The following is a 25,307-nucleotide window of genomic DNA, read 5'->3' on the forward strand; positions in this document are numbered from 1 at the left end:
GATCTGATGCTCCAGTTTCTGCAAGCCCACGGGTGGCTCATCAATTGGAAGAAATCTTCCCTGGTCTCTGCACAGAGCATGGTGCACCTGGGGGCGTTGTTAGACACTCGCAACCAGCGGTTGTTCTTGTCTCAGGAGAAGGTCCTGAAACTTCAGGACAAGATTTGATGCTTCCTATCTCGTCTGCAAGTGTCGATACATTCGGCGATGCAAGTGCTAGGTCTCATGGTGTCTGCATTCGATATGGTGGAGTACGCTCAATTCCATTCCCGCCCTCTACAGAAATTGATTCTTGCCAAGTGGGACGGCCTGCCTCACCGGATCAGGTCTCACATGATCTCCTTGTCTCCGGAGGTCCGTCTGTCACTGAGCTGGTGGCTTCAGGACCAACGATTGAGCAGGGGTCGTCCCTTCTGGATCTCCAACTCTGTCCTTCTGACAACGGATGACAGTCAGAGAGGTTGGGGCGCGGTGTTGGAGCAACACTCACTTCAGGGTCGGTGGACCAAGGAGGAGTCTTTCCTCCCGATAAACATTCTGGAACTGCGGGCGGTGTTCAATGCTCTGAACTTGGCCCAGCATTTAATACAGAACAGACCTGTTCAAGTATAGTCTGACAACGCCACCAAGGTGGCGTACATAAATCATCAAGGCGGTATTCGAAGCCGCATGGCAATGAAGGAAGTATCCAGAATTCTTCAGTGGGCAGAACGCCATCTACCAGCCATATTGGCAGTGTTCATCCCGGGAGTCCTAAACTGGGAAGCGGGTTTCCTCAGTCATCAGGACGTACACGCCGGAGAGTGGAGCCTCCATCCAGAAGTATTTTAACTCCTAGTGGACAAATGGGGCCTCCTCCTGTAGTCGTCTCGACACAATCCCAAGGTTCCGGTCTTCGGAGCAAGGACAAGGGATCCTCAAGCAGCGTTCATGGACGCTCTGGCAATTCCATGGAATTTTCGGCTGCCCTACGTGTTCCCTCCAGTGTCCCTCCTGCCCAGAGTAATAAGGAAGTTCAAGCAAGAAGGAGGAATCCTACTATTGATCGCTCCAGCGTGGCCCAGATGGCATTGGTTCTCAGACCTTCAGGGTCTCTCATTGGAGCGTCCTCTTCTGCTTCCACAACGACCAGACCTCCTCGTTCAGAGCCCTTGTGTTTACCAGGATTTGGCCCGTCTGGCTTTGACGGCGTGGCTCTTGAAGCTTCTGTACTAAGGGCCAAGAGTTTTTCTGAGGCGGTCATTCAGACTATGTTGAAGGCCTGTAAGCCGGCTTCTGCTCAGATTTACCATAGGGTCTGGAATTCTTACTTTGCTTGGTGAGCATCTAATAATCATGACGCTTACAAGTTTAGTACGGCCAAACATTTGGCCTTTCTACAACAGGGCCTGGACTTAGGCCTTTGTCTGGCCTCCATCAAGGTTCATATTTCTGCCTTTTCAGTTTGGTTTCAGAGAGAAATTGCCACTCTGCCTGATGTTCATACATTCACTCAGGGGGTTAAATTTACTAAGATGGGAGTTCTATTTAAGATGGGATGTTGCCCATGGCAACCAATCAGATTCTACTTCTCCTTTTATCTAGCACCTTCTAGAAGATAATACCTGAAATCTGATTGGTTGCTATTGGCAACATCCCATATTAAATTGAACTCCCATCTTAGTAAATTTACCCCAGGGTGTGTTACGGATTCAACCTCCTTACATCCCGCCTGTGCCCCCTTGGGATCTGTCGGTGATTCTGGAGGCTTTACAGGAGTCTCCGTTTGAGCCTCTTGAATCTGCGGACCTTAAGTGGCTTTCTCTTAAGGTGGTGTTTCTTTTGGCTATTGCCTCTGCTAGACGAGTGTCGGATTTGGGTGCCTTGTCTTGTAGGTCCCCCTATCTGATTTTTCACCGTGACCGGGCGGTTCTTAGAACACGTCCCGAGTACCTACCTAAGGTGGTGTCTTCTTTCCACCTTAATTAGGAGATTGTGGTTCCAGCCTTTGTCTCTCTCCTGAATTGTCTTCCAAAGAGCGGTCTTTGGATGTGGTACAGGCTCTCCATATCTACGTGAAGAAGACAGCTCCCATCAGGAAGTCTGATTCTCTCTTTGTACTGTTTGGTTTTCACAAACGTGGCTGGCCTGCTCACGAGCAGTCCCTGGCCAGATGGATTAGAATGGTGATTGCACATGCTTATGTACAGGCTGGCCTTCCAGCTCCTGCTACCATCAAAGCCCATTCTACTGTCGGTTGGACCTTTTTGGGCGGCCCGCCGTGGTGTGACCCTTGAACAATTGTGCATGGTGGCTATGTGGTCCTCAGTGAACACGTTCATAAGGTTCTATGCCTTTGATACATCCGCCTCCCAGGATGTTTCATTTGGACGCCGGGTTCTTGTACCTGCTACAGTGCGTCCCCTCCCATGAGGAACTGCTTTAGGACATCCACAATGTTATTCCCTGGGTAGCCCAGTGTACCCCGCAGCAGAAAACGAGATTTATGCTAAGAACTTACCATTGTTAAATCTTTCTGCGAGGTACACTGGGCTCCACAGGGCGCCCACCCTGACGCACTTACCTTCTTTGGGTTTGTATGGCATTAGCCGCTGACACCTTCTCCTGTCGTGAGAATGTGGTGTATGTGGCTACTAACGGTTGTCGTCTCTTTTACCTGCTACTGCAGTGGACTGGTTAACAAAACTGAGCTCCTGAGCACGGAGGCGGTGCTATGCATTCTGGGAACAGTCAAATCTTTTAGCATGTTGGTGCCACGGATCAAGATCCTACTCTACACCCCGATGTTATTCCCCGTGGAGCCCAGTGTACCTTGCAGAAAGAGATTTAACAACGGTAAGTTCTTACCATAAATCTCGTTATTTACTGTATCAGTCTGGTAAAACAAAAAACAGACACGTCATAATCTTTATCTTATTGTATTTGTTTCTTTGTAGCGTTTACCCTCCGCTTCAGGATCAGTTCTCTTCTCTGAAGGAATCCCAAGTAGAAAATAAAGTTAAAGGTACATTTTGTGCTGTGTCCAAACCTTGTTGCCTTTTACATTAGGCCATTTTAATGATTTTAATATCTCTGGTTATGCTTTCTAGGTATGTTTTGCCAAAGGCTGTAATGGATACAGTATTGTGCTTTCCTGATTATTTACTTTTAATGTGTACTAAAAAGTTAATTATACTCCAAATAGGGAGAGAGAGTGGGGGTAGGGACAGGGAGAGAAAGAGAGAGGGTGGGAAGGTTGGGGTACATATGCACTGGGGAGGGTGTGGAGTGGTAAGGGGCAGATAGGGGGGATCAGTACGAGATCCTGTCGGTCGGAATCCCGGTGGTCAGGAGACCGATGCAGAGAGCCCGATAGCCGGAATCCCGGCAGCAAGTGAAGCATGTCCCCTTGTGGGTTCGCTGCGCTTCGGGCCCAGGGCGACCTTTGGTTGCCATAGAGTTCTATTCCCCACCACGTGGTGGCGTGGATCAACACCGAAGAGGGCCGACTACCGGTATTTCAGCTGGTGTCGGGATTCTGACCGCCGGGATCCCGACAGGCGGTAAAGTGACTGCCTCCCAGACAGGGACAGTGGAGAGAGAAATGCAGATTTTATTTTTTTTTCAATATACGGTAGTCACAATACACAGTATACTGCTGCCAGCCACCGGAGGGCGCCCGACTGAACTATACCACATACTCTGTACCCCCTCCTCCATATGAGTATGCTGCAGCCCCAGGTTACTTACCCTCCTGGAACTCTGCAACAAGTAGCAGCAGTAACCAGGAAATGGCAGGAACCATCATACAGTCCCGCAGCGCTCAGAGCGGAGGCACCGGAGACACGTGGCCACTTACTGGCAGAGGGAGAAGGTGAATCCGTCTGAAAGGAAGGGGCGAGACCCTGTGTGTGGGGTGAGCAGTGGGTGACCGGGAGGAGGAGGGGTCGGTGCTGGGGCTGCAGATGATGTGGGTGAGGTGGAGGCACATGTTGGGGCTGTGTTTTGTTTCTGGCATATCTGCAGCATGAATGCATGTCCGGTATGGAAATGTCACTGCGGCCGGGGTAACTATCGCTACAACCCTTCATAAACTATGAAGGGTTACTGTTATTATGTTTATAAATCCATATTACCCCTTGTCAGACTATTACAGCGGTCACAGAGTACAACACTTACTGCACTGCATGACCTGTGATAAGGACTCTGGAAAATGTAACAGGTCTGTGTTTTTCTAGTGTAAAATTACCCTTAGATCCTCAGTCAGGCATGTTGTATAAGACGTAATGTAATCGGAGAGGTTTGTTACGGGTTTTATGTTTCATTGCCTCCTTCAGTGTAGCTCTCTATGGCGTCTGCCGTGTCGCACTATCACCTACAATTGCAGCAGTGGAGATACGGAATAAAGCCAGGTGAAGCCGGCAGATGGGAGCAGTCACACCGTGTATAACCAACTGCTGGCCTGATTCAGAGGTGTCTGCAGATCCCGTCATGACGGCGTGTCTGTACGCAGCGGTTCTGTGATTATATGCTGATGTCACATCCACTGGCGGCGTCTCTACAAAGATGCAGCATCGATCATCTGTGCAAACTCTGTGGTTACTCGGTATGTATTAGAGATAAGACTGCAGAGACCCCCCTGGATATCAAGAATGCGTACCTCCACATTCCAATCTGGCCGCTGCACCAGGCTTATCTAAGACATGCACTGTTAGACAGTCACTCTCCGTTCCAGGCACTGCCATTCGGGCTCTCCACAGCACCGAGGGTGTTCACCAAGGTGATGGCAGAGATGATGGTTCTCCTCCGCAGACAGGGAGTGAGCATAATTCCATATCTGGACGATCTACTGATAAAGGCATCGTCCAGGGAGAGGTTGTTGCAGTCCATTGCTCTCACGACTCGTCTGCTCAGGGAACATGGTTGGATCCTGAACCTTCCAAAGTCACATTTGGAACAGACGAGGAGGTTGTCTTTCCTGGGGATGATCCTCGACACGTGCAGCGAGTGTTGCTACCGGGGGAGAAGGCGTTGGTGATACAATCGATGGTCCGGGATGTCTTGAAGCCTGCCCGGGTATTGGTTCATCAGTGCATTCGCCTTCTGGGAAAGATGGTTGCCTCCAATGAGGCTCTACAGTATGGCAGATTTCATGCTCGATCCTTCCAACTGGACCTCCTAGACAAGTGGTCGGGTTCTCATCTACATATGCACCAGAGGATACGTCTGTCGCCGAAAGCAAGGATTTCACTCCTCTGGTGGCTGCAAATGCCTCACCTTCTGGGGGGCCGTAGGTTCGGAATTTAGGACTGGATCCTTCTAACCACGGATGTAAGTCTCAGGAGATGGGGCACAGTCACTGAAGGGGAAACATTCCAAGGCAGGTGGTCAAGTCTGGAATCCAGTCTTCCAATAAACATTCTGGAGCTAAGAGCCGCGTACAACAGTCTTCTCCAAGCGGCACATCTTCTGCGAAATCTGGCCATTCAAGTGCAGTCGGACAATGTAACGACGGTGGCCTACATAAACCAACAGGGCGTAACGAAGAGCAGAGCTGCAATGTCGGAGTTAACAAGGATCATCCTGTGGGCAGAAAAGCACGCGTTGGCGCTGTCAGCAACTTTCATTCCAGGAGTGGACAACTGGGAAGCAGACTTCCTCAGCAGACACAATCTCCATCCAGGAGAGTGGGGCCTCCATCCGGAGGTGTTCACGGAGGTGACAAATTTTTTGGGGTGTACCTCAAATAGACATGATGGCCTCCCATCTCAACAAGAAGCTTTGGAGGTATTGTTCCAGGTCAAGAGACCCGCAAGCAGTGGCTGTGGACGCCCTGGTGACTCCATGGGTGTTCCAGTCGGTGTACGTGTTCCCTCCACTTCCACTCATTCCAAGGATCCTAAAGCTCATAAGGAGAACAAGAGTTCAGGCAATCCTCATCGCTCTGGATTGGCCAAGAAGGGCTTGGTAAGCAGACCTTCTGGGTCTACTGCTGGAAGATCCAAGGCCTCTCCCTCTTGGGAGGACCTGCTACAGCAGGGGCCGTTCGCCTATCAAGACTTACCGTGGCTGCGTTTGATGGATTGGAGGCTGAACGTCAGATACTAGCTCGGAAGGGCATTCCGAACAAGGTTATCCCTACCCTGATGCAGTAAACATTACCATCGCATTTGGAAACGGTATGTATCTTAGTGTGAATCCAAGAAGTTTCCTACGGTGGAGTTTCAACTGGGTCAATTTCTCCTCTTCCTTTAAGCAGGTGTGGATATAGGCCTGAGGTTGGAATCCGTAAAGGTCCAGATTTCGGCCTTATCCATTTTCTTTTAGAAACAGCTGGCTTTCATCCCTGAGGTTCAGACTTTCTTGAAAGGGGTTCTGCACATCCAGCCTCCCTTTGTGCCTCCTTCGGCGCCCTGGGATCTTAGCGTGGTGTTGCAGTTCCTCCAATCGCATTGGTTCGAGCCTCTACAGGAGGTTGAGGTCAAGTTCCTCACGTGGAAGGTTGTCACTTTGTTGGCCTTAGCTTCTGCTAGATGTGTTTCGGAGTTGGGGGCTTTGTCTTGTAGAAGTCCCTACTTGATCTTCCATGAAGATAGAGCTGAGCTCCGGACACGTCAACAGTTCCTTCCAAAGGTTGTCGGCTTTTCATATCAATCAACCTATTGTGGTGCCAGTTGCTACTGACTCCTCAATTCCATCAAAGTCCTTGGATATTGTAAGGGTTCTGAAAATTTATGTGAAGGGAACTGCTCATCACAGAAAATCAGACTCTCTGTTTGTCCTAAAAAGACAACAGGCGCTTAAACAAATTAAAAAATTAATACTTAGCAGTGCATCCCTAGGGTGGATTCCACACTGCTACGTGGACCGCTTTCTGCCTTCTTCAACAGGATGCTCTTTCCTCTCGTGTGGATGTTACCATAAAGAAAGAATAACATATATGTGTAGTAAAGTTTTTTTTTTTTTTTAACTGCACATGACACACAGAGAAGGCGATATTTGTTTCATTGAAGAGGCGTACTTTCCACACAATGGGTTAAACCCCATAAAGGTATCTTTTATCCACCACTGTGTCACACAATAGCAATCTGGTGATGAACCCTCGCTTCCCACGCAAGTACGGGAAGCATATACAAACTCCACACACACATAGAGCCATGGTGGGTATTGAACCCATGACCTCATTGCTGTGAGGTAGTAATGCTAACCATTACATCATCCGTACTACCCACTATCTTCTCCACCCTGCACCTAGAACAGTGATGGCTAACCTTGACACTCCAGCTGTTGTTGAACTACACATTCCCAGCATGCCCTGCTACAGTTTTGCTATTTGGCCTTGATAAAACTGATGCAGGGCATGCTGGGATGTGTAGCTCAACAGCTGGAGTGTCAAGGTTAGCCATCACTGACCTAGAAAGATGGGGGCGCCCTTGATGGAAAGGTGCCAATACTTCCTTTCAAATGATGTGCTCCCATAGACGTTGTTGCCTGGTAATAAATGTGATCACCAGACAATGACCGCTACACTACAGGAATATCATGAAGTACAGACCAGGCTTTCATACAGTTAGGGCATCCACATTTGGATGGGGCCCCCTTAGTACCCTATAATGACTTAATAGGCTGTTGTGTGGTCAGCAGCATTTTACAGAGGAGTCAACTAATGTGCCCCTCCGAGACACTACTGTGTGGTGATCACCTGTGTCAGATATAGGGAAAACACAACTGGTAATCTCTGAAAATGGCAAAAAAACAAAGTATCTGTTCTGTATGTAATGTGTACATGAGTGATATTGATGTTGGATTGCGAGGAGTGCAATTTTTTTCTTTTTTTCTTAAATACCATGCCTCATACAATTTGTCTTTTTCAAAATCTCTCTGGAGGGGAAGACCGTTGTCTATCAGACACGTGTACACTTGCAGCTCTCAGTGTTTCGTGTGCATGCGTGGAGGGGAAGGTGTGGGAAGATTTTACTGTGCATAATGCAGACCAAGCTCAGAAGGCTGCTCCAGAAGCTCTCTCCTCGTGGGCCAGGTGACTGTGGCTGCCATGGTAGTCGCATGTTATTTTATTTATAATCATAAATGGCGAATATCAGCATGAAGAAATAAAGGGAAAATGGTAATGGTCATATCCTGCCACACTGAAATATGTTTACAAATCAAACAATGCAACTAATACTTTCATAGGTAAATGGGTTACGGTGCCGCTATAGCATTGTTGGGGTGGGGGTATTCCTTACTGTCCCGTAAGAGAAGCTAGTAAAACATCATCCACAGAAACCTGTATAACTTGAAGTGAATTTATCTCATATATTGGAGAACTTTAATTTCCCCGTTTATAATGGCTAACCAAGATCCTGTGTCCTGGGCATGGAAACTTGGAAGGCCCTGTGGTCGTCTGGTAACACGTCCACCAACTTCTGTCTGGTGAAACTATTTGCCTCCGTGGTTCTGGTCTTTGGTGGGAAGGTGACTCAGACGTGTCCTGTAGAAGACTTGTAGGTGGTGTTACCTGACAGATGATGGGGTGGGTAAACCTTTTTGCTAGTATGTAAATTCATGTTTCTTCTTCTTGATGTTTGGCAGAAATGGCAAAACTTGGCTTTGAGCTGATGCTGTGTCGTTCTGAGGACGTGGATCTCATAAAGGTAGAGTAGATGTTTTATGAAGTGTTTTCAGCCTTGAAGAGAACATTGGATTCCTTTCCATACTCTGGGGTTGTCTTGTTCAATCCCAAACTGGTGAGAATTACTTCCAAACTGGGGCAGCTCGGTGTCCAGTTCCCAATCCGGTGACACGCAGTCAGCATGACGGGCAAACTGTCCACTGAGGAACTACTTTTACAGCACAGGGCTTTATGCACGCAGCGGCAATGTGATCAGTTTCCCGACCCCATCCCATATATACCTGACCCCATCCCATATATACCTGACCCCATCCCATATATACCTGACCCCATCCCATATATACCTGACCCCATCCCATATATACCCGACCCCAACCCATATATACCCGACCCCAACCCATATATACTCGTACACTGCATGAAGTAAACACAACAGCTGTTGCATTTTTATCCTGCTTTATAACTTTCCTGTTATAAAATACATATTATTTCCCCCTTCAGGGACATGTCAGCCCGTGCAGACAGCTCTCGTTTATGGGACATTTACTGGATGTTCTACCGAGCCCTACACACGTACCCGGCAATTCAGCGATGGAATCTTCCTCTCACAGGTAGGTACATGCCACTTCAAATGTTTGATTTCTGGGGTATTTGTTGAACACATTGACAATAATTCATTATTTCTACCAAATCCGTATCCCATGGCAACAGCTTTGTAATTCTGTGTTGTGGTTTCCGTACTCTGAGGGAACGTTAGAACTGGTACATGGTGTATAAGCTGCTGTTACAGACTAGAGTACACTGTACATATAACTGCAGAAAACTTACATTTATTTTCTTCACTATACAATATCTTTTCCTTGGCTGTGTATATTTCTCATGTTAATACAGAGCAGGTAAATGACCTTCCTTCCTCTTACCCCTGCCGTGATTGATCCTGTACTGCTGTGTCCGGGCAGATGACACCTAGCACTATGTGATAAAGGGAATTTACCCCTCCCCCTTCCCCCTGCCCCCACACACACAGATGGGCGCAGTCGTGTCCAGGGACGTCCATTATTTTTTAGTATCACCCTTAAGCCAATTTTGCGCTGCTGTTCGTCGGTGGTTGTGATGTTGCGCCGATATAGTCCATAAAGAATGTCAGTGGGTGTAATTATCACTCAGGAAGGGGTTAGATGAGAGATACCATTGTGCGTTATCTTTTTAGAAACTTATTATTTCTCTTACGTCCTAGAGGATGCTGGGGTCCACATTAGTACCATGTGTATAGACGGGTCGCTTGGGAGCCATGGGCACTTTAAGAGTTTAATAGTGTGGGCTGGCTCCTCCCTTTATGCCCCTCCTACCAGACTCCGTTTAGAAAATGTGCCCGGAGGAGCCGGTCACAGCTAGGGGAGCTCCTAGGAGTTTTTCTAGTTGTATTATTTTAAATAGAGTTAGATACAGGGAGGCTGCTGGCAACAGTCACCCTGCTTCGTGGGACTGGGGGGCTTTGGGGGGGGGGGGTAGTAGTGTCCAACCCTCTGAGGTTAATGGCCACTATCTCCGCTGACAGGACACTGAGCTCCGGACGCTCTGTTTGTCTTTTATGTTCCCCACAAGGTTGGGTGTCCTGCTTCTAAGCTGACGATTTCTCGCTGGATCAGGTTTACTATTCAGCATGCTTAATCTATAGCAGGCTTACCGTGTCCAAAATGTGTTAAGGCCCACTCTACTCGTAAGGTGGGCTCTTCCTGGGCGGCTGCCCGGGGTGTCTTGGCTTTACAGCTTTGCAGAGCAGCTACTTGGTCAGGGTCGAACACGTTTGCTAAGTTCTACAAGTTCGATACTTTGACCAAACTTTAGGTCCTCAGAGGCCAATCAGTTCTGCAGGAGCCTCCGCGCTCTCCCTCCCGTACTAGGAGCTTTGGTACTGCCCCATGGTACTAATGTGGTCCCCAGCATCCTCTAGGGCGTAAGATAAAATAAGATTTTAATTACCTACCAGTAAATCCTTTTCTCGTAGTCCGTAAAGGATGCTGGGCGCCCGCCCAGCGCTTTGTTTTCCTGCAGTTGTTACTTAGTTCAGTACTGCCTTGTTACTTGGTTAAGTACTGCATTATTACTTGGTTCAGTAATGTTATTCAGCTGTTTCTGAGTTTTCAAGCTAGTTAGCCTGGTTTGCCTTGTTATGTGTGAGCTGGTGTTAATCTCACCACTGTCTGTCTATTTTCTTCTCTCGAACTTTGTCCGTCTTGTTAAGTTCTATTAACTTTTAGGAAAAACCAATACCTTATTGTACAGTGGTTCGGGCCGTTGCGGCCGCCAAGTGTATGCGCTAAATCCTTATGATTATGTATACACGTTTGCGTAAGCACGCCGACACGCAGTGAGCACAATGTAGCTACACGTGTGGCTGAATACACCTTAAACCCTTAACAGAAATGGAATGCGGCACCAGTAGTTATAATAAGAATTTACTTACCGATAATTCTATTTCTCGGAGTCCGTAGTGGATGCTGGGGTTCCTGAAAGGACCATGGGGAATAGCGGCTCCGCAGGAGACAGGGCACAAAAAAGTAAAGCTTTACTAGGTCAGGTGGTGTGCACTGGCTCCTCCCCCTATGACCCTCCTCCAGACTCCAGTTAGGTACTGTGCCCGGACGAGCATACACAATAAGGGAGGCATTTTGAATCCCGGGTAAGACTCATACCAGCCACACCAATCACACCGTACAACTTGTGATCTAAACCCAGTTAACAGTATGACAACAGAAAGGGCCTCTTAAAGATGGCTCCTTAACAATAACCCGAATTAGTTAACAATAACTATGTACAAGTATTGCAGATAATCCGCACTTGGGATGGGCGCCCAGCATCCACTACGGACTCCGAGAAATAGAATTATCGGTAAGTAAATTCTTATTTTCTCTATCGTCCTAAGTGGATGCTGGGGTTCCTGAAAGGACCATGGGGATTATACCAAAGCTCCCAAACGGGCGGGAGAGTGCGGATGACTCTGCAGCACCGAATGAGAGAACTCCAGGTCCTCCTTTGCCAGGGTATCAAATTTGTAAAATTTTACAAACGTGTTCTCCCCCGACCACGTAGCTGCTCGGCAGAGTTGTAATGCCGAGACCCCTCGGGCAGCCGCCCAAGATGAGCCCACCTTCCTTGTGGAGTGGGCTTTTACAGTTTTAGGCTGTGGCAGGCCTGCCACAGAATGTGCAAGTTGAATTGTGTTACAAATCCAACGAGCAATCGACTGCTTTGAAGCAGGTGCGCCCAACTTGTTGGGTGCATACAATATAAACAGCGAGTCAGATTTTCTGACTCCAGCCGTCCTTGCAATGTATATTTTTAAGGCTCTGACAACGTCCAACAACTTGGAGTCCTCCAAGTCGCTAGTGGCCGCAGGCACCACAATAGGTTGGTTCAGATGAAATGCTGATACCACTTTAGGGAGAAAATGCGGACGAGTCCGCAGTTCTGCCCTATCCGAATGGAAGATTAGATAAGGACTTTTATAAGATAAAGCCGCCAATTCAGATACTCTCCTGGCAGAGGCCAGGGCTAGTAACATAGTCACTTTCAATGTGAGATATTTCAAATCCACCTTTTTCAATGGTTCAAACCAATGGGATTTGAGGAAATCTAAAACTACATTTAGATCCCACGGTGCCACCGGAGGCACCACAGGAGGCTGTATATGCAGTACTCCCTTGACAAAAGTCTGGACCTCAGGGACAGAGGCCAATTCTTTTTGGAAGAATATTGACAGGGCCGAAATTTGAACCTTAATGGATCCCAATTTGAGACCCATAGATAATCCTGATTGCAGGAAATGTAGGAAACGACCCAGTTGGAATTCCTCCGTCGGAACCCTCCGATCCTCGCACCACGCTACATATTTTCGCCAAATGCGGTGATAATGTTTCACGGTGACTTCCTTCCGTGCCTTAATCAAGGTAGGAATGACTTCTTCTGGAATGCCTTTCCCTTTTAGGATCTGGCGTTCAACCGCCATGCCGTCAAACGCAGCCGCGGTAAGTCTTGAAAAAGACAGGGACCCTGCTGTAGCAGGTCCCTTCTCAGAGGTAGAGGCCACGGTTCGTCCGTGAGCATCTCTTGAAGTTCCGGATACCAAGTCCTTCTCGGCCAATCCGGAACCACTAGTATTGTTCTTACTCTTCTTTGCCGTATGATCTTCAATACCTTTGGTATGAGCGGCAGAGGAGGAAACACATACACTGACTGGTACACCCAAGGAGTTACCAGTGCGTCCACAGCTATTGCCTGTGGATCTCTTGACCTGGCGCAATATTTGTCCAGTTTCTTGTTGAGGCGAGACGCCATCATGTCTACAATTGGTCTTTCCCAACGGTCTATTAACATGTTGAAGACTTCTGGATGTAGACCCCACTCTCCCGGATGAAGATCGTGTCTGCTGAGGAAGTCTGCTTCCCAGTTGTCCACGCCCGGGATGAACACTGCTGACAGTGCTATCACGTGATTCTCCGCCCAGCGAAGAATCTTGGCAGCTTCTGCCATTGCACTCCTGCTTCTTGTGCCGCCCTGCCTGTTTACATGGGCGACCGCCGTGATGTTGTCCGACTGAATCAACACCGGCTTTCCTTGCAGGAGAAGTTCCGCCTGGCTTAGAGCATTGTAGATTGCTCTTAGTTCCAGAATGTTTATGTGAAGAGACTTTTCCAGACTCGTCCATACTCCCTGGAAGTTTCTTCCTTGTGTGACTGCTCCCCAGCCTCTCAGGCTGGCGTCCGTGGTCACCAGGATCCAATCCTGAATGCCGAATCTGCGGCCTTCTAATAGGTGAGCCTTCTGCAACCACCACAGAAGTGACACCCTTGTCTTTGGTGACAGGGTTATTCGCAGGTGCATCTGCAGATGCGACCCTGACCATTTGTCCAACAGATCCCTTTGGAATATTCTTGCATGGAATCTGCCGAATGGAATTGCTTCGTAAGAAGCCACCATTTTTCCCAGGACTCTTGTGCATTGATGTACTGACACTTTTCCTGGTTTTAGGAGGTTCCTGACCAGATCGGATAACTCCTTGGCTTTTTCCTCTGGAAGGAAAACCTTTTTCTGAACCGTGTCCAGAATCATTCCTAGGAACAGCAGACGAGTTGTCGGGATTAAATGGGATTTTGGAATATTCAGAATCCACCCGTGTTGTCTTAGCACCTCTTGAGATAGTGCTAAAGCTGTCTCCAGCTGTTCTCTGGACCTTGCCCTTATTAGGAGATCGTCCAAGTATGGGATAACTAATACGCCTTTTCTTCGAAGAAGAATCATCATCTCGGCCATTACCTTGGTAAAGACCCGAGGCGCCGTGGACAATCCGAACGGCAGCGTCTGAAACTGATAGTGACAGTTTTGAACAATGAACCTGAGGTACCCCTGGTGTGCGGGGTAAATCGGAACGTGTAGATACGCATCCTTGATGTCCAAGGATACCATAAAGTCCCCTTCTTCCAGGTTCGCTATCACTGCTCTGAGTGACTCCATCTTGAACTTGAACTTTTTTATGTAGAGGTTCAAGGACTTCAGATTTAGAATAGGCCTTACCGAGCCATCCGGCTTCGGTACCACAAATAGAGTGGAATAATACCCCTTTCCTTGTTGTAATAGGGGTACTTTGACTATCACCTGCTGAGCGTACAGCTTGTGAATGGCTTCCAACACCCTCTCCCTTTCGGAAGAGACGGTTGGTAAGGCAGACTTCAGGAAACGATGAGGAGGATCCGTCTCTAATTCCAACCTGTACCCCTGAGATATTATCTGCAGGATCCAGGGGTCTACCTGCGAGTGAGCCCACTGCGCGCTGTAATTTTTGAGACGGCCCCCCACTGTCCCCGAGTCCGCTTGAGAGGCCCCAGCGTCATGCTGAGGTTTTTGCAGGAGCCGGGGAGGGCTTCTGTTCCTGGGAAGGAGCTGCCTGTTGGTGTCTCTTCCCTCTTCCTCTGCCTCGTGGCAGGTACGACAAGCCCTTTGCTCTCTTATTTTTGTAGGAGCGAAAAGGCTGCGGTTGAAAGGTCGGTGCCTTTCTCTGTTGGGGAGTGACTTGAGGTAAAAAAGTGGATTTCCCGGCAGTAGCCGTGGCCACCAAGTCTGATAGACCAACTCCAAATAACTCCTCCCCTTTATACGGCAAAACCTCCATGTGACGTTTTGAATCCGCATCGCCTGTCCACTGTCGTGTCCATAAGGCTCTTCTGGCTGAAATGGACATAGCACTCACCCGAGATGCCAGTGTGCAAATATCCCTCTGTGCATCACGCATATAGATAAATGCATCCTTTATTTGTTCTAACGACAGTAAAACATTGTCCCTATCTAGGGTATCAATATTTTCAATCAGGGATTCTGACCAAACTACTCCAGCACTGCACATCCAGGCAGTTGCTATAGCTGGTCGTAGTATAACACCTGCATGTGTGTATATATTCTTTTGAATAACTTCCATCTTTCTATCTGATGGATCCTTAAGTGCGGCCGTCTCAGGAGAGGGTAACGCCACTTGTTTGGATAAGCGTGTGAGCGCCTTGTCCACCTTAGGGGGTGTTTCCCAGCGCGCCCTAACCTCTGGCGGGAAAGGGTATAATGCCAATAACTTTTTTGAAATTATCAACTTTTTATCAGGAGCAACCCACGCTTCATCACACACGTCATTTAATTCTTCTGATTCAGGAAAAACTGTTTGTAGTTTTTTCACACCATACATAATACCCTGTTTTACGGTATCTGTAGTATCAGCTAAATGTAACGTCTCCTTCATTGCCAAAATCATATAACGTGTGGCCCTACTGGAAAATACGTTTGAATTTCTACCGTCGTCACTGGAATCAGTGCCCGTGTCTGGGTCTGTGTCGACCGACTGAGGCAAAGGGCGTTTTACAGCCCCTGACGGTGTTTGAGGCGCCTGGACAGGCATTAATTGATTGTCCGGCCGCCTCATGTCCTCAACTGACTGTTTAAGGGAAGATAAACCATCACGTAATTCCACAAATAAAGGCATCCATTCTGGTGTCGACCCCCTGGGGGGTGACATCTGCATATTTGGCAATTGCTCCGCCTCCACACCAATATCGTCCTCATACATGTCGACACCACGTACCGACACACACCGCAAACTCACAGGGAATGCTCTAATGAAGACAGGACCCACTAGCCCTTTTGGGGAGACAGAGGGAGAGTCTGCCAGCACACACCACAAAGCGCTATATATACAAGGGATATCCTTATATTAAGTGCTCCCTTATAGCTGCTTTAATATATATATATATAGCCATTAATGTGCCCCCCCTCTCTGTTTTACCCTGTTTCTGTAGTGCAGTGCAGGGGAGAGACCTGGGAGCCGTTCTGACCAGCGGAGCTGTGACAGAAAATGGCGCCGTGTGCTGAGGAGATAGGCCCCGCCCCTTTTTCGGCGGGTTCTTCTCCCGCTATTTTTCCAGTCAGGCAGGGGTTAAATATCTCCATATAGCCCCTATGGGCTATATGTGAGGTATTTTTAGCCTTGTATAAGGTTTATATTTGCCTCTCAGAGCGCCCCCCCCCAGCGCTCTGCACCCTCAGTGACTGCCCAGTGAAGTGTGCTGAGAGGAAAATGGCGCACAGCTGCAGTGCTGTGCGCTACCTTATGAAGACTGAGGAGTCTTCAGCCGCCGGTTTCCGGACCTCTTCACGCTTCAGCATCTGCAAGGGGGTCGGCGGCGCGGCTCCGGGACCGGACTCCACGGCTGGGCCTGTGTTCGATCCCTCTGGAGCTAATGGTGTCCAGTAGCCAAGCAGCAAATCCACTCTGCATGCAGGTGAGTTTACTACTTTCCCCCTAAGTCCCACGTTGCAGTGATCCTGTTGCCAGCAGGACTCACTGTAAAGAAAAAAAACCTAAACTAAACTTTCTCTAAGCAGCTCTTTAGGAGAGCCACCTAGATTGCACCCTTCTCGTTCGGGCACAAAATCTAACTGGAGTCTGGAGGAGGGTCATAGGGGGAGGAGCCAGTGCACACCACCTGACCTAGTAAAGCTTTACTTTTTTGTGCCCTGTCTCCTGCGGAGCCGCTATTCCCCATGGTCCTTTCAGGAACCCCAGCATCCACTTAGGACGATAGAGAAATGTTATGCTGTGGTCCAACGCAGCAACAAATATTTACTTAAAAGGGGTAAACACAGAATATACAACAACAATTAGAGAAGAAGCTACAACCAATGGATACATACGTTTGTTCGCCTGCGCCAGCTGGATCCGGTCCGCAGTCAGTCTGGTAAGATGACCTTCAGAAAATAGACTGAGGCCAGCCAGGAGACCTTTTATTTTATACAATAGTCCAAAGCATGAAAGAAAGGAAACTGAAAGCTCTTCATCCATAGGTCAAAGGGCAGGTCATTTACAGCATGTGAGGGGTCATAGGTTGGTTTGAACAGGTGGGCGATGCTTAGTCCAGGTGTACTTGCAGGTGTCTTCCACTGGGTTCCCGCCGAATATCAGGAGTACAGTACATACAGTGAGATATGAATATTGTATTCCTGCGCATAACTATGCACAGGAGCATGCGATTATCTGCAAACTGCGATCGGAATATTGCCCTTGAATTACTGTACATGTGGATACCAAACACTATGGCCCTCATTCCGAGTTGTTCGATCGCTAGCCGCTTTTCGCAGCAGTGCACACGCTAGGCCGCCGCCCTCTGGGAGTGAATCTTAGCTTAGCAGAATTGCGAACGAAGATTCGCAAAATTGCGAATAGAAATTTCTTAGCAGTTTCTGAGTAGCTCGAGACTAACTCTGCCACTGCGATCAGTTCAGTCAGTTTAGTTCCTGGTTTGACGTCACAAACACACCCAGCGTTCGCCTAGCCACTCCCCCGCTTCTCCAGCCACTCCCGTGTTTTTCCCAGAAACGGCAGCGTTTTTTCACACACACCCATAAAACGGCCAGTTTCCGCCCAGAAACACCCACTTCCTGTCAATCACACTCCGATCACCAGAACGAAGAAAAATCCTCGTAATGCCGTGAGTAAAATACCAAACTTCTTAGCAAATTTACTTGACGCAGCCGCAGTGCGAACATTGCGCATGCGCAGTTAGCGGAAAATCGCACCGATGCGAAGGAAAATAACGAGCGAACAACTCGGAATGAGGGCCTATGTTCTGACCTATTTCTCTGACGTCCTAGTGGATCTGGGTACTCCGTAAGGACCATGGGGAATAGACGGGCTCCGCAGGAGACTGGGCACTTCTTTAAAGAAAAGATTAGGTACTACATCTGGTGTGCACTGGCTCCTCCCTCTATGCCCCTCCTCCATACCTCAGTTAGAATCTGTGCCCGGCCTGAGCTGGATGCACTTAGTGGGCTCTCCTGAGTTCACTATAAAGAAAAGTATTTGTTAGGTTTTTTATTTTCAGTGAGATCTGCTGGCAACAGACTCACTGCTACGTGGGACTTAGGGGAGAGAAGCAAACCTACCTGCTTGCAGCTAGCTTGTGCTTCTAGGCTACTGGACACCATTAGCTCCAGAGGGATCGAACACAGGGCCCGACCTCGATCGTCCGTTCCCAGAGCCGCGCCGCCGTCCCCCTTGCAGAGCCAGAAGACGGAAGAAACCGGAGAAAATCGGCGGCTGAAGACTCCGGTCTTCAATAAGGTAGCGCACAGCACTGCAGCTGTGCGCCATTGCTCCCACAGCACACCACACGCTCCGGTCACTGGTGGGTGCAGGGCGCTGGGGGGGGGGGGGGGGCGCCCTGGGCTGCAATTAGTATACCTTTTGGCACAAAAAAGCACATAATACAGTGTATAACACTGTATATGTGCAGAAACCCCCGCCATTAATGTTATAAAAAGCGGGAGAAGCCCGCCGCTGAAGGGGCGGGGCTATCTTCCTCAGCACAGCCAGCGCCATTTTCTCTTCACAGCTCCGCTGGAAGGACGCTCCCCAGGCTCTCTCCCCTGCAGTATACACTACAGAAAGGGTAAAAAAGAGAGGGAGGGCACATAAATTTAGGCGCAAAATTGTGATATAAGCAGCTATAGGGGGAAAATTCACTTTGTGTATATATTGTAATACTGTTACATTGTTATATAGCGCTCTGGTGTGTGCTGGCATACTCTCTCTCTGTCTCCCCAAAGGACTTTGTGGGGTCCTGTCCTCAGTCAGAGCATTCCCTGTGTGTGTGCGGTGTGTCGGTACGGCTGTGTCGACATGTTTGATGAGGACGCTTACGTGGAGGCGGAGCAGGTGCCGATAAGTGTGATGTCGACCCCTGCGGGGCCGACACCTGAGTGGATGGATATGTGGAAGGTATTAACCGACAGTGTCAACTCCTTGCATAAAAGGTTCGATGACGCAGCTTTGGGACAGCCGGCATCTCAGCCCGCGCCTGCCCAGGCATCTCAGAGGCCGTCAGGGGCTCAAACGCCCGCTACCTCAGATGGCAGACACAGATGTCGACACGGAGTCTGACTCCAGTGTCGACGAGGATGAGACAAATGTACAATCCACTAGGGCCATCCGATGCATGATTACGGCAATGAAAAATGTGTTGCACATTTCTGACATTAACCCGGTTACCACAAAAAAGGGTATTATGTTTGGGGAGAAAAAGCAGCCAGTGACTTTTCCCCCATCTGATGAGTTAAATGAATTGTGTGAAGAAGCGTGGGGTTCCCCAGATAAGAAACTAGTAATTTCTAAGCGGTTATTAATGGCGTACCCTTTCCCGCCAACGGATAGGTTACGCTGGAAGACATCCCCTAAGGTGGACAAGGCGCTCACACGCTTATCAAAAAAGGTGGCACTGCCTTCTCAGGATACGGCCGCCTTAAAGGAGCCTGCAGATAGAAAGCAGGAGGCTATCCTGAAGTCTGTGTATACACACTCAGGTACTATACTGAGACCTGCTATTGCTTTAGCATGGATGTGTAGTGCTGCAGCAGCGTGGTCTGATTCCCTGTCTGATAACATTGATTCCCTTGACAGGGACACTATATTGCTAACCATAGAGCATATTAAAGACGTAGTCTTATATATGAGAGATGCACAGAGGGACATTTGCCGGCTGGCATCTAGAATTAATGCAATGTCCATTTCTGCCCGGAGAGTATTATGGACTCGGCAGTGGACAGGTGATGCTGATTCTAAAAGGCACATGGAAATTTTGCCTTATAAGGGTGAGGAATTGTTTGGGGACGGTCTTTCGGACCTCGTATCCACAGCAACAGCTGGGAAGTCGACTTTTTTACCTCAGGTTCCCTCACAGCCTAAGAAAGCACCGTATTATCAAGTACAGTCCTTTCGGCCTCAGAAAGGCAAGCGGGTTAGAGGCGCGTCCTTTCTGCCCAGAGGCAGGGGTAGAGGGAAAAAGCTGCACCATACAGCCAGTTCCCAAGAACAAAAATCCTCCCCTGCTTCCACTAAGTCCACCGCATGACGCTGGGGCTCCACAGGTGGAGCCAGGTGCGGTGGGGGCCCGTCTCCGGAACTTCAGCGACCAGTGGGTTCGCTCACAGGTGGATCTCTGGGTTCTACAAGTGGTATCTCAGGGATACAAGCTGGAGTTCGAGACGTCTCCCCCTCGCCGTTACCTCAAATCAGCTTTGCCAGCTACTCCCCAGGACAGGGAGGAGGTAGTACTGGCGGCAATTCACAAGCTGTACCTCCAGCAGGTGATAATCAAAGTTCCCCTCCTTCAACAGGGACGGGGTTACTATTCCACAATGTTTGTGGTACCGAAACCAAACGGTTCGGTGAGACCCATTCTAAATTTGAAATCCTTGAACACTTATATAAGGAAGTTCAGGTTCAAAATGGAATCGCTCAGGGCGGTTATTGCAAGCCTGGAAGAGGGGGATTACATGGTATCACTGGACATCAAGGATGCTTACCTACATGTCCCCATTTACCCACCTCACCAGGTGTACCTCCGTTTTGTGGTACAGGACTGCCATTACCAATTCCAGACGTTGCCGTTTGGTCTGTCCACGGCACCGAGGGTATTTACCAAAGTAATGGCCGAAATGATGATACTCCTTCGAAAGAAGGGTGTTATAATTATCCCGTACTTGGACGATCTCCTTATAAAGGCGAGGTCCATGGAGCAGTTGTTGGTCGGAGTAGCACTATCTCAGGAAGTGCTACAACAGCACGGCTGGATTCTGAATATCCCAAAGTCGCAGCTGGTTCCTACGACGCGTCTGCTGTTCCTGGGTATGATTCTGGACACAGAACAGAAGAAGGTGTTTCTCCCGGAGGAGAAGGCCAAGGAGTTGTCATCTCTGGTCAGAGACCTCCTGAAACCAAAACAGGTGTCGGTGCATCACTGCACGCGAGTCCTGGGAAAGATGGTAGCTTCTTACGAAGCGATTCCCTTCGGCAGGTTCCATGCAAGGATCTTTCAGTGGGATCTGTTAGACAAGTGGTCCGGATCGCATCTTCAGATGCATCGGCTGATCACCCTGTCCCCGAGGGCCAGGGTGTCTCTGCTGTGGTGGCTGCAGAGTGCTCATCTTCTCGAGGGCCGCAGATTCGGCATTCAGGACTGGGTCCTGGTGACCACGGATGCAAGCCTCCGAGGTTGGGGGGCAGTCACTCAGGGAAGAAACTTCCAAAGACAATGGTCGAGTCAGGAGGCTTCCCTACACATAAATTTTCTGGAACTAAGGGCCATTTACAATGCCCTAAGTCAGGCAAAACCCCTGCTTCAAAACCAGCCGGTGCTGATTCAGTCAGACAACATCACGGCGGTCGCCCATGTAAACCGACAGGGCGGCACAAGAAGCAGGATGGCGATGGCAGAAGCCACAAGGATTCTCCGATGGGCGGAAAATCACGTGATAGCACTGTCGGCAGTGTTCATTCCGGTAGTGGACAACTGGGAAGCAGACTTCCTCAGCAGGCACGACCTCCACCCGGGAGAGTGGGGACTTCATCCAGAAGTCTTCCAGCTGTTTGTAAATCGTTGGGAAAGGCCACAGGTGGACATGATGGCGTCCCGCCTCAACAAAAAGCTAAAAAGATATTGCGCCAGGTCAAGGGACCCTCAGGCGATAGCTGTGGACGCTCTAGTGACACCGTGGGTGTACCAGTCGGTTTATGTGTTCCCTCCTCTTCCTCTCATACCAAAGGTACTGAGGATAATAAAAAAGAGAGGAGTAAGAACTATACTCATCGTTCCGGATTGGCCAAGAAGGACTTGGTACCCGGAACTACAAGAAATGATCTCAGAGGACCCTTGGCCTCTGCCGCTCCGACAGGACCTGCTACAGCAGGGGCCCTGTCTGTTCCAAGACTTACCGCGGCTGCGTTTGACGGCATGGCGGTTGAACGCCGGATCATGATGGAAAAGGGCATTCCGGTTGAAGTCATTCCTACGCTGATAAAAGCTAGGAAGGATGTGACTGCAAAACATTATCACCGCATATGGCGAAAATATGTTGCTTGGTGTGAGGCTATGAAGGCCCCAACAGAAGAGTTTCAGCTAGGTCGATTTCTGCACTTCCTACAGTCAGGAGTGACTATGGGCCTAAAATTGGGATCCATTAAAGTCCAGATTTCGGCCCTGTCGATTTTCTTTCAAAAAGAACTGGCTTCACTGCCTGAAGTTCAGACGTTTGTTAAGGGAGTGCTGCATATTCAGCCCCCTTTTGTGCCTCCAGTGGCATCTTGGGATCTCAACGTTGTGTTGGATTTTCTAAAATCACATTGGTTTGAGCCACTTCAGACTGTGGAGTTGAAATATCTCACGTGGAAAGTGGTCATGCTTTTGGCCTTGGCTTCGGCTAGGCGTGTGTCAGAATTGGCGGCTTTGTCATGTAAAAGCCCCTATCTGATCTTCCATATGGACAGGGCAGAATTGAGGACTCGTCCCCAATTTCTCCCTAAGGTGGTATCAGCGTTTCATTTGAACCAACCTATTGTGGTGCCTGCGGCTACTCGGGACTTGGAGGCTTCCAAGTTGCTGGATGTAGTCCGGGCCCTGAAAATCTATGTTTCCAGGACGGCTAGAGTCAGAAAAACTGACTCGCTGTTTATCCTGCATGCACCCAACAAGCTGGGTGCTCCTGCTTCTAAGCAGACTATTGCTCGCTGGATCTGTAGCACGATTCAACTTGCACATTCTGCGGCTGGACTGCCGCATCCTAAATCAGTCAAAGCCCATTCCACGAGGAAGGTGGGCTCTTCTTGGGCGGCTGCCCGAGGGGTCTCGGCTTTACAACTTTGCCGAGCTGCTACCTGGTCGGGATCAAACACGTTTGCAAAATTCTACAAGTTTTGATACCCTGGCTGAGGAGGACCTTTGAGTTTGCTCATTCGGTGCTGCAGAGTCATCCGCACTCTTCCGCCCGTTTGGGAGCTTTGGTATAATCCCCATGGTCCTTACGGAGTCCCCAGCATCCACTAGGATGTCGGAAAAAATAAGATTTTACTCACCGGTAAATCTATTTCTCGTAGTCCGTAGTGGATGCTGGGAGCCCGTCCCTAGTGCGGAATTCTGCAATACTTGTATATAGTTATTGCTTAACTATAGGGTTTTTTGTTCTGAGCCATCAGTTTAATGAGGCTCAGTTGTTGTTCATACTGTTAACTGGGTATAGTTATCACGAGTTGTACGGTGTGATTGGTGTGGCTGGTATGAGTCTTACCCTGGATTCCAAATCCTTTCCTTGTAATGTCAGCTCTTCCGGGCACAGTTTCCCTAACTGAGGTCTGGAGGAGGGGCATAGAGGGAGGAGCCAGTGCACACCAGATGTAGTACCTAATCTTTTCTTTAAAGAAGTGCCCAGTCTCCTGCGGAGCCAGTCTATTCCCCATGGTCCTTACGGAGTACCCAGCATCCACTACGGACTACGAGAAATAGATTTACCGGTGAGTAAAATCTTATTTTCTGTCCCCTCACATCCTGTAAAGTTGAATATCTCTATTGTTCCATTTCTAAAGTAAATGTACCTTGCTGGTATGGTGTGTGTGTGGGCTATGTGTAAATTATGCACTACGTGGATGAAATGTCAGTTATGTCTTTGTGGCTTTTCCATGCAAATGCGTATGCTACCATATTTACTCATACCATGCGCTAGTACGCAGGGCTTCGTGAGCCAATGTACGCAGCGTGCGGGCATGCGCACGCACGGCAGCACAAGCACCCGCACGGAGGCCACTCTGTGTGGTGTTTGTACTTGATGCATGTGAGTATAATATTTTCGACTTCGACAGTCTCCTCGGGCACAGTTTCTAGACTGAGTCTGGTAGGAGGGGCATAGAGGGAGGAGCCAGCCCACACTCTCAAACTCTTAAAGTGCCCATGGCTCCCAAGGTACCCATATATACCCCATGGTACTAATGTGGACCCCAGCATCCTCTAGGGACTACGAGAAAAGGATTTGCAGATAGGTAATTAATTACCTATTTCCTCTGACATAAATAAGCCTTGGACATTGACTTTAATCCCGATGTGTGGCTGAAGCAGTGTCTGGGGTTTCGCCCTAGATGGGTGGTTCTATGTAATTCGCTATGTAGCTATATTAGCAGCAGCCTAAATGGTCCCATAACAATCTCATGGCTGAGTAGCTCAGGAAATGTATATCTAGTAAGGAGGAAACCCACATAAGCACAGGGAGAATATACAAACTCCACACAGTAAGGGACATGGTGTGGATCAAACCCATGACCTCAGTGCTGTGAGTAATGCTAACCACTACACCATCCATGCTGTCCCTAATTTTGTTTCTAATTTGTTTTTCTCTGACGTCCTAGTGTATGCTGGGACTCCGTAAGGACCATGGGGAATAGCGGCTCCGCAGGAGACAGGGCACAAAATAAAAGCTTAAGGATCAGGTGGTGTGCACTGGCTCCTCCCCCTATGACCCTCCTCCAAGCCTCAGTTAGATTTTTGTGCCCGGCCGAGAAGGGTGCAATCTAGGTGGCTCTCCTGAGCTGCTTAGAATAAAAGTTTAGTTTAGGATTTTTTATTTTCAGTGAGTCCTGCTGGCAACAGGCTCACTGCATCGTGGGACTAAGGGGAGAAGAAACGGACTCACCTGAGTGCAGAGTGGATCGGGTTTCTTAGGCTACTGGACATTAGCTCCAGAGGGACGATCACAGGTTCAGCCTGGATGGGTCACCGGAGCCGCGCCGCCGTCCCCCTTACAGAGCCAGAAGAGACGAAGAGGTCCGGTGAAATCGGCGGCAGAAGACGATCCTGTCTTCAGACTAAGGCAGCTGTGCGCCATTGCTCTCAGCACACTTCACACTCCGGTCACTGAGGGTGCAGGGCGCTGGGGGGGGAGCGCCCTGAGACGCAATATTACAGTATATACCTTAGGTGGCTAAAAAGAATACATCACATATAGCTCCTGGGCTATATGGATGTATTTTACCCCTGCCATTTTACACAGAAAAAGCGGGAGATAAGGACGTCGTGAAGGGGCGGAGCCTATCTCCTCAGCACACAAGCGCCATTTTCCCTCACAGCTCCGCTGGAAGGACGGCTCCCTGACTCTCCCCTGCAGTCCTGCTTCAGAATCAGGGTAAAAAAGAGAAGGGGGGGCACGTTTGGCAGCAAATAAATATATTAACAGCAGCTATAAGGGAGTAACACTTATATAAGGTTATCCCTGTATATATATATATATATATATATATATATATATATATATATATATATATATATATATATATATATATATA

The 25,307-nt window shown here is 48.8% G+C and overlaps 1 protein-coding gene across 3 annotated transcripts in view; it reads left to right on the forward strand.

The window, feature by feature from the left end:
* Positions 1 to 25,307, forward strand: part of LOC134948394 (HAUS augmin-like complex subunit 7) — an 83,708-nt gene that overhangs the window by 35,124 nt on the left and 23,277 nt on the right. For all 3 annotated transcript variants that reach the window (XM_063936336.1, XM_063936334.1, XM_063936335.1), the window contains 3 exons: positions 2,937 to 3,004; positions 8,572 to 8,633; positions 9,113 to 9,222. In XM_063936336.1, the coding sequence (XP_063792406.1) occupies positions 2,937 to 3,004; positions 8,572 to 8,633; positions 9,113 to 9,222 (240 nt within the window). The remainder of the gene's footprint in view (positions 1 to 2,936; positions 3,005 to 8,571; positions 8,634 to 9,112; positions 9,223 to 25,307) is intronic.

Source organism: Pseudophryne corroboree, chromosome 8 (assembly GCF_028390025.1).
Source record: "Pseudophryne corroboree isolate aPseCor3 chromosome 8, aPseCor3.hap2, whole genome shotgun sequence".
NCBI classification, from domain to species: domain Eukaryota; kingdom Metazoa; phylum Chordata; class Amphibia; order Anura; family Myobatrachidae; genus Pseudophryne; species Pseudophryne corroboree.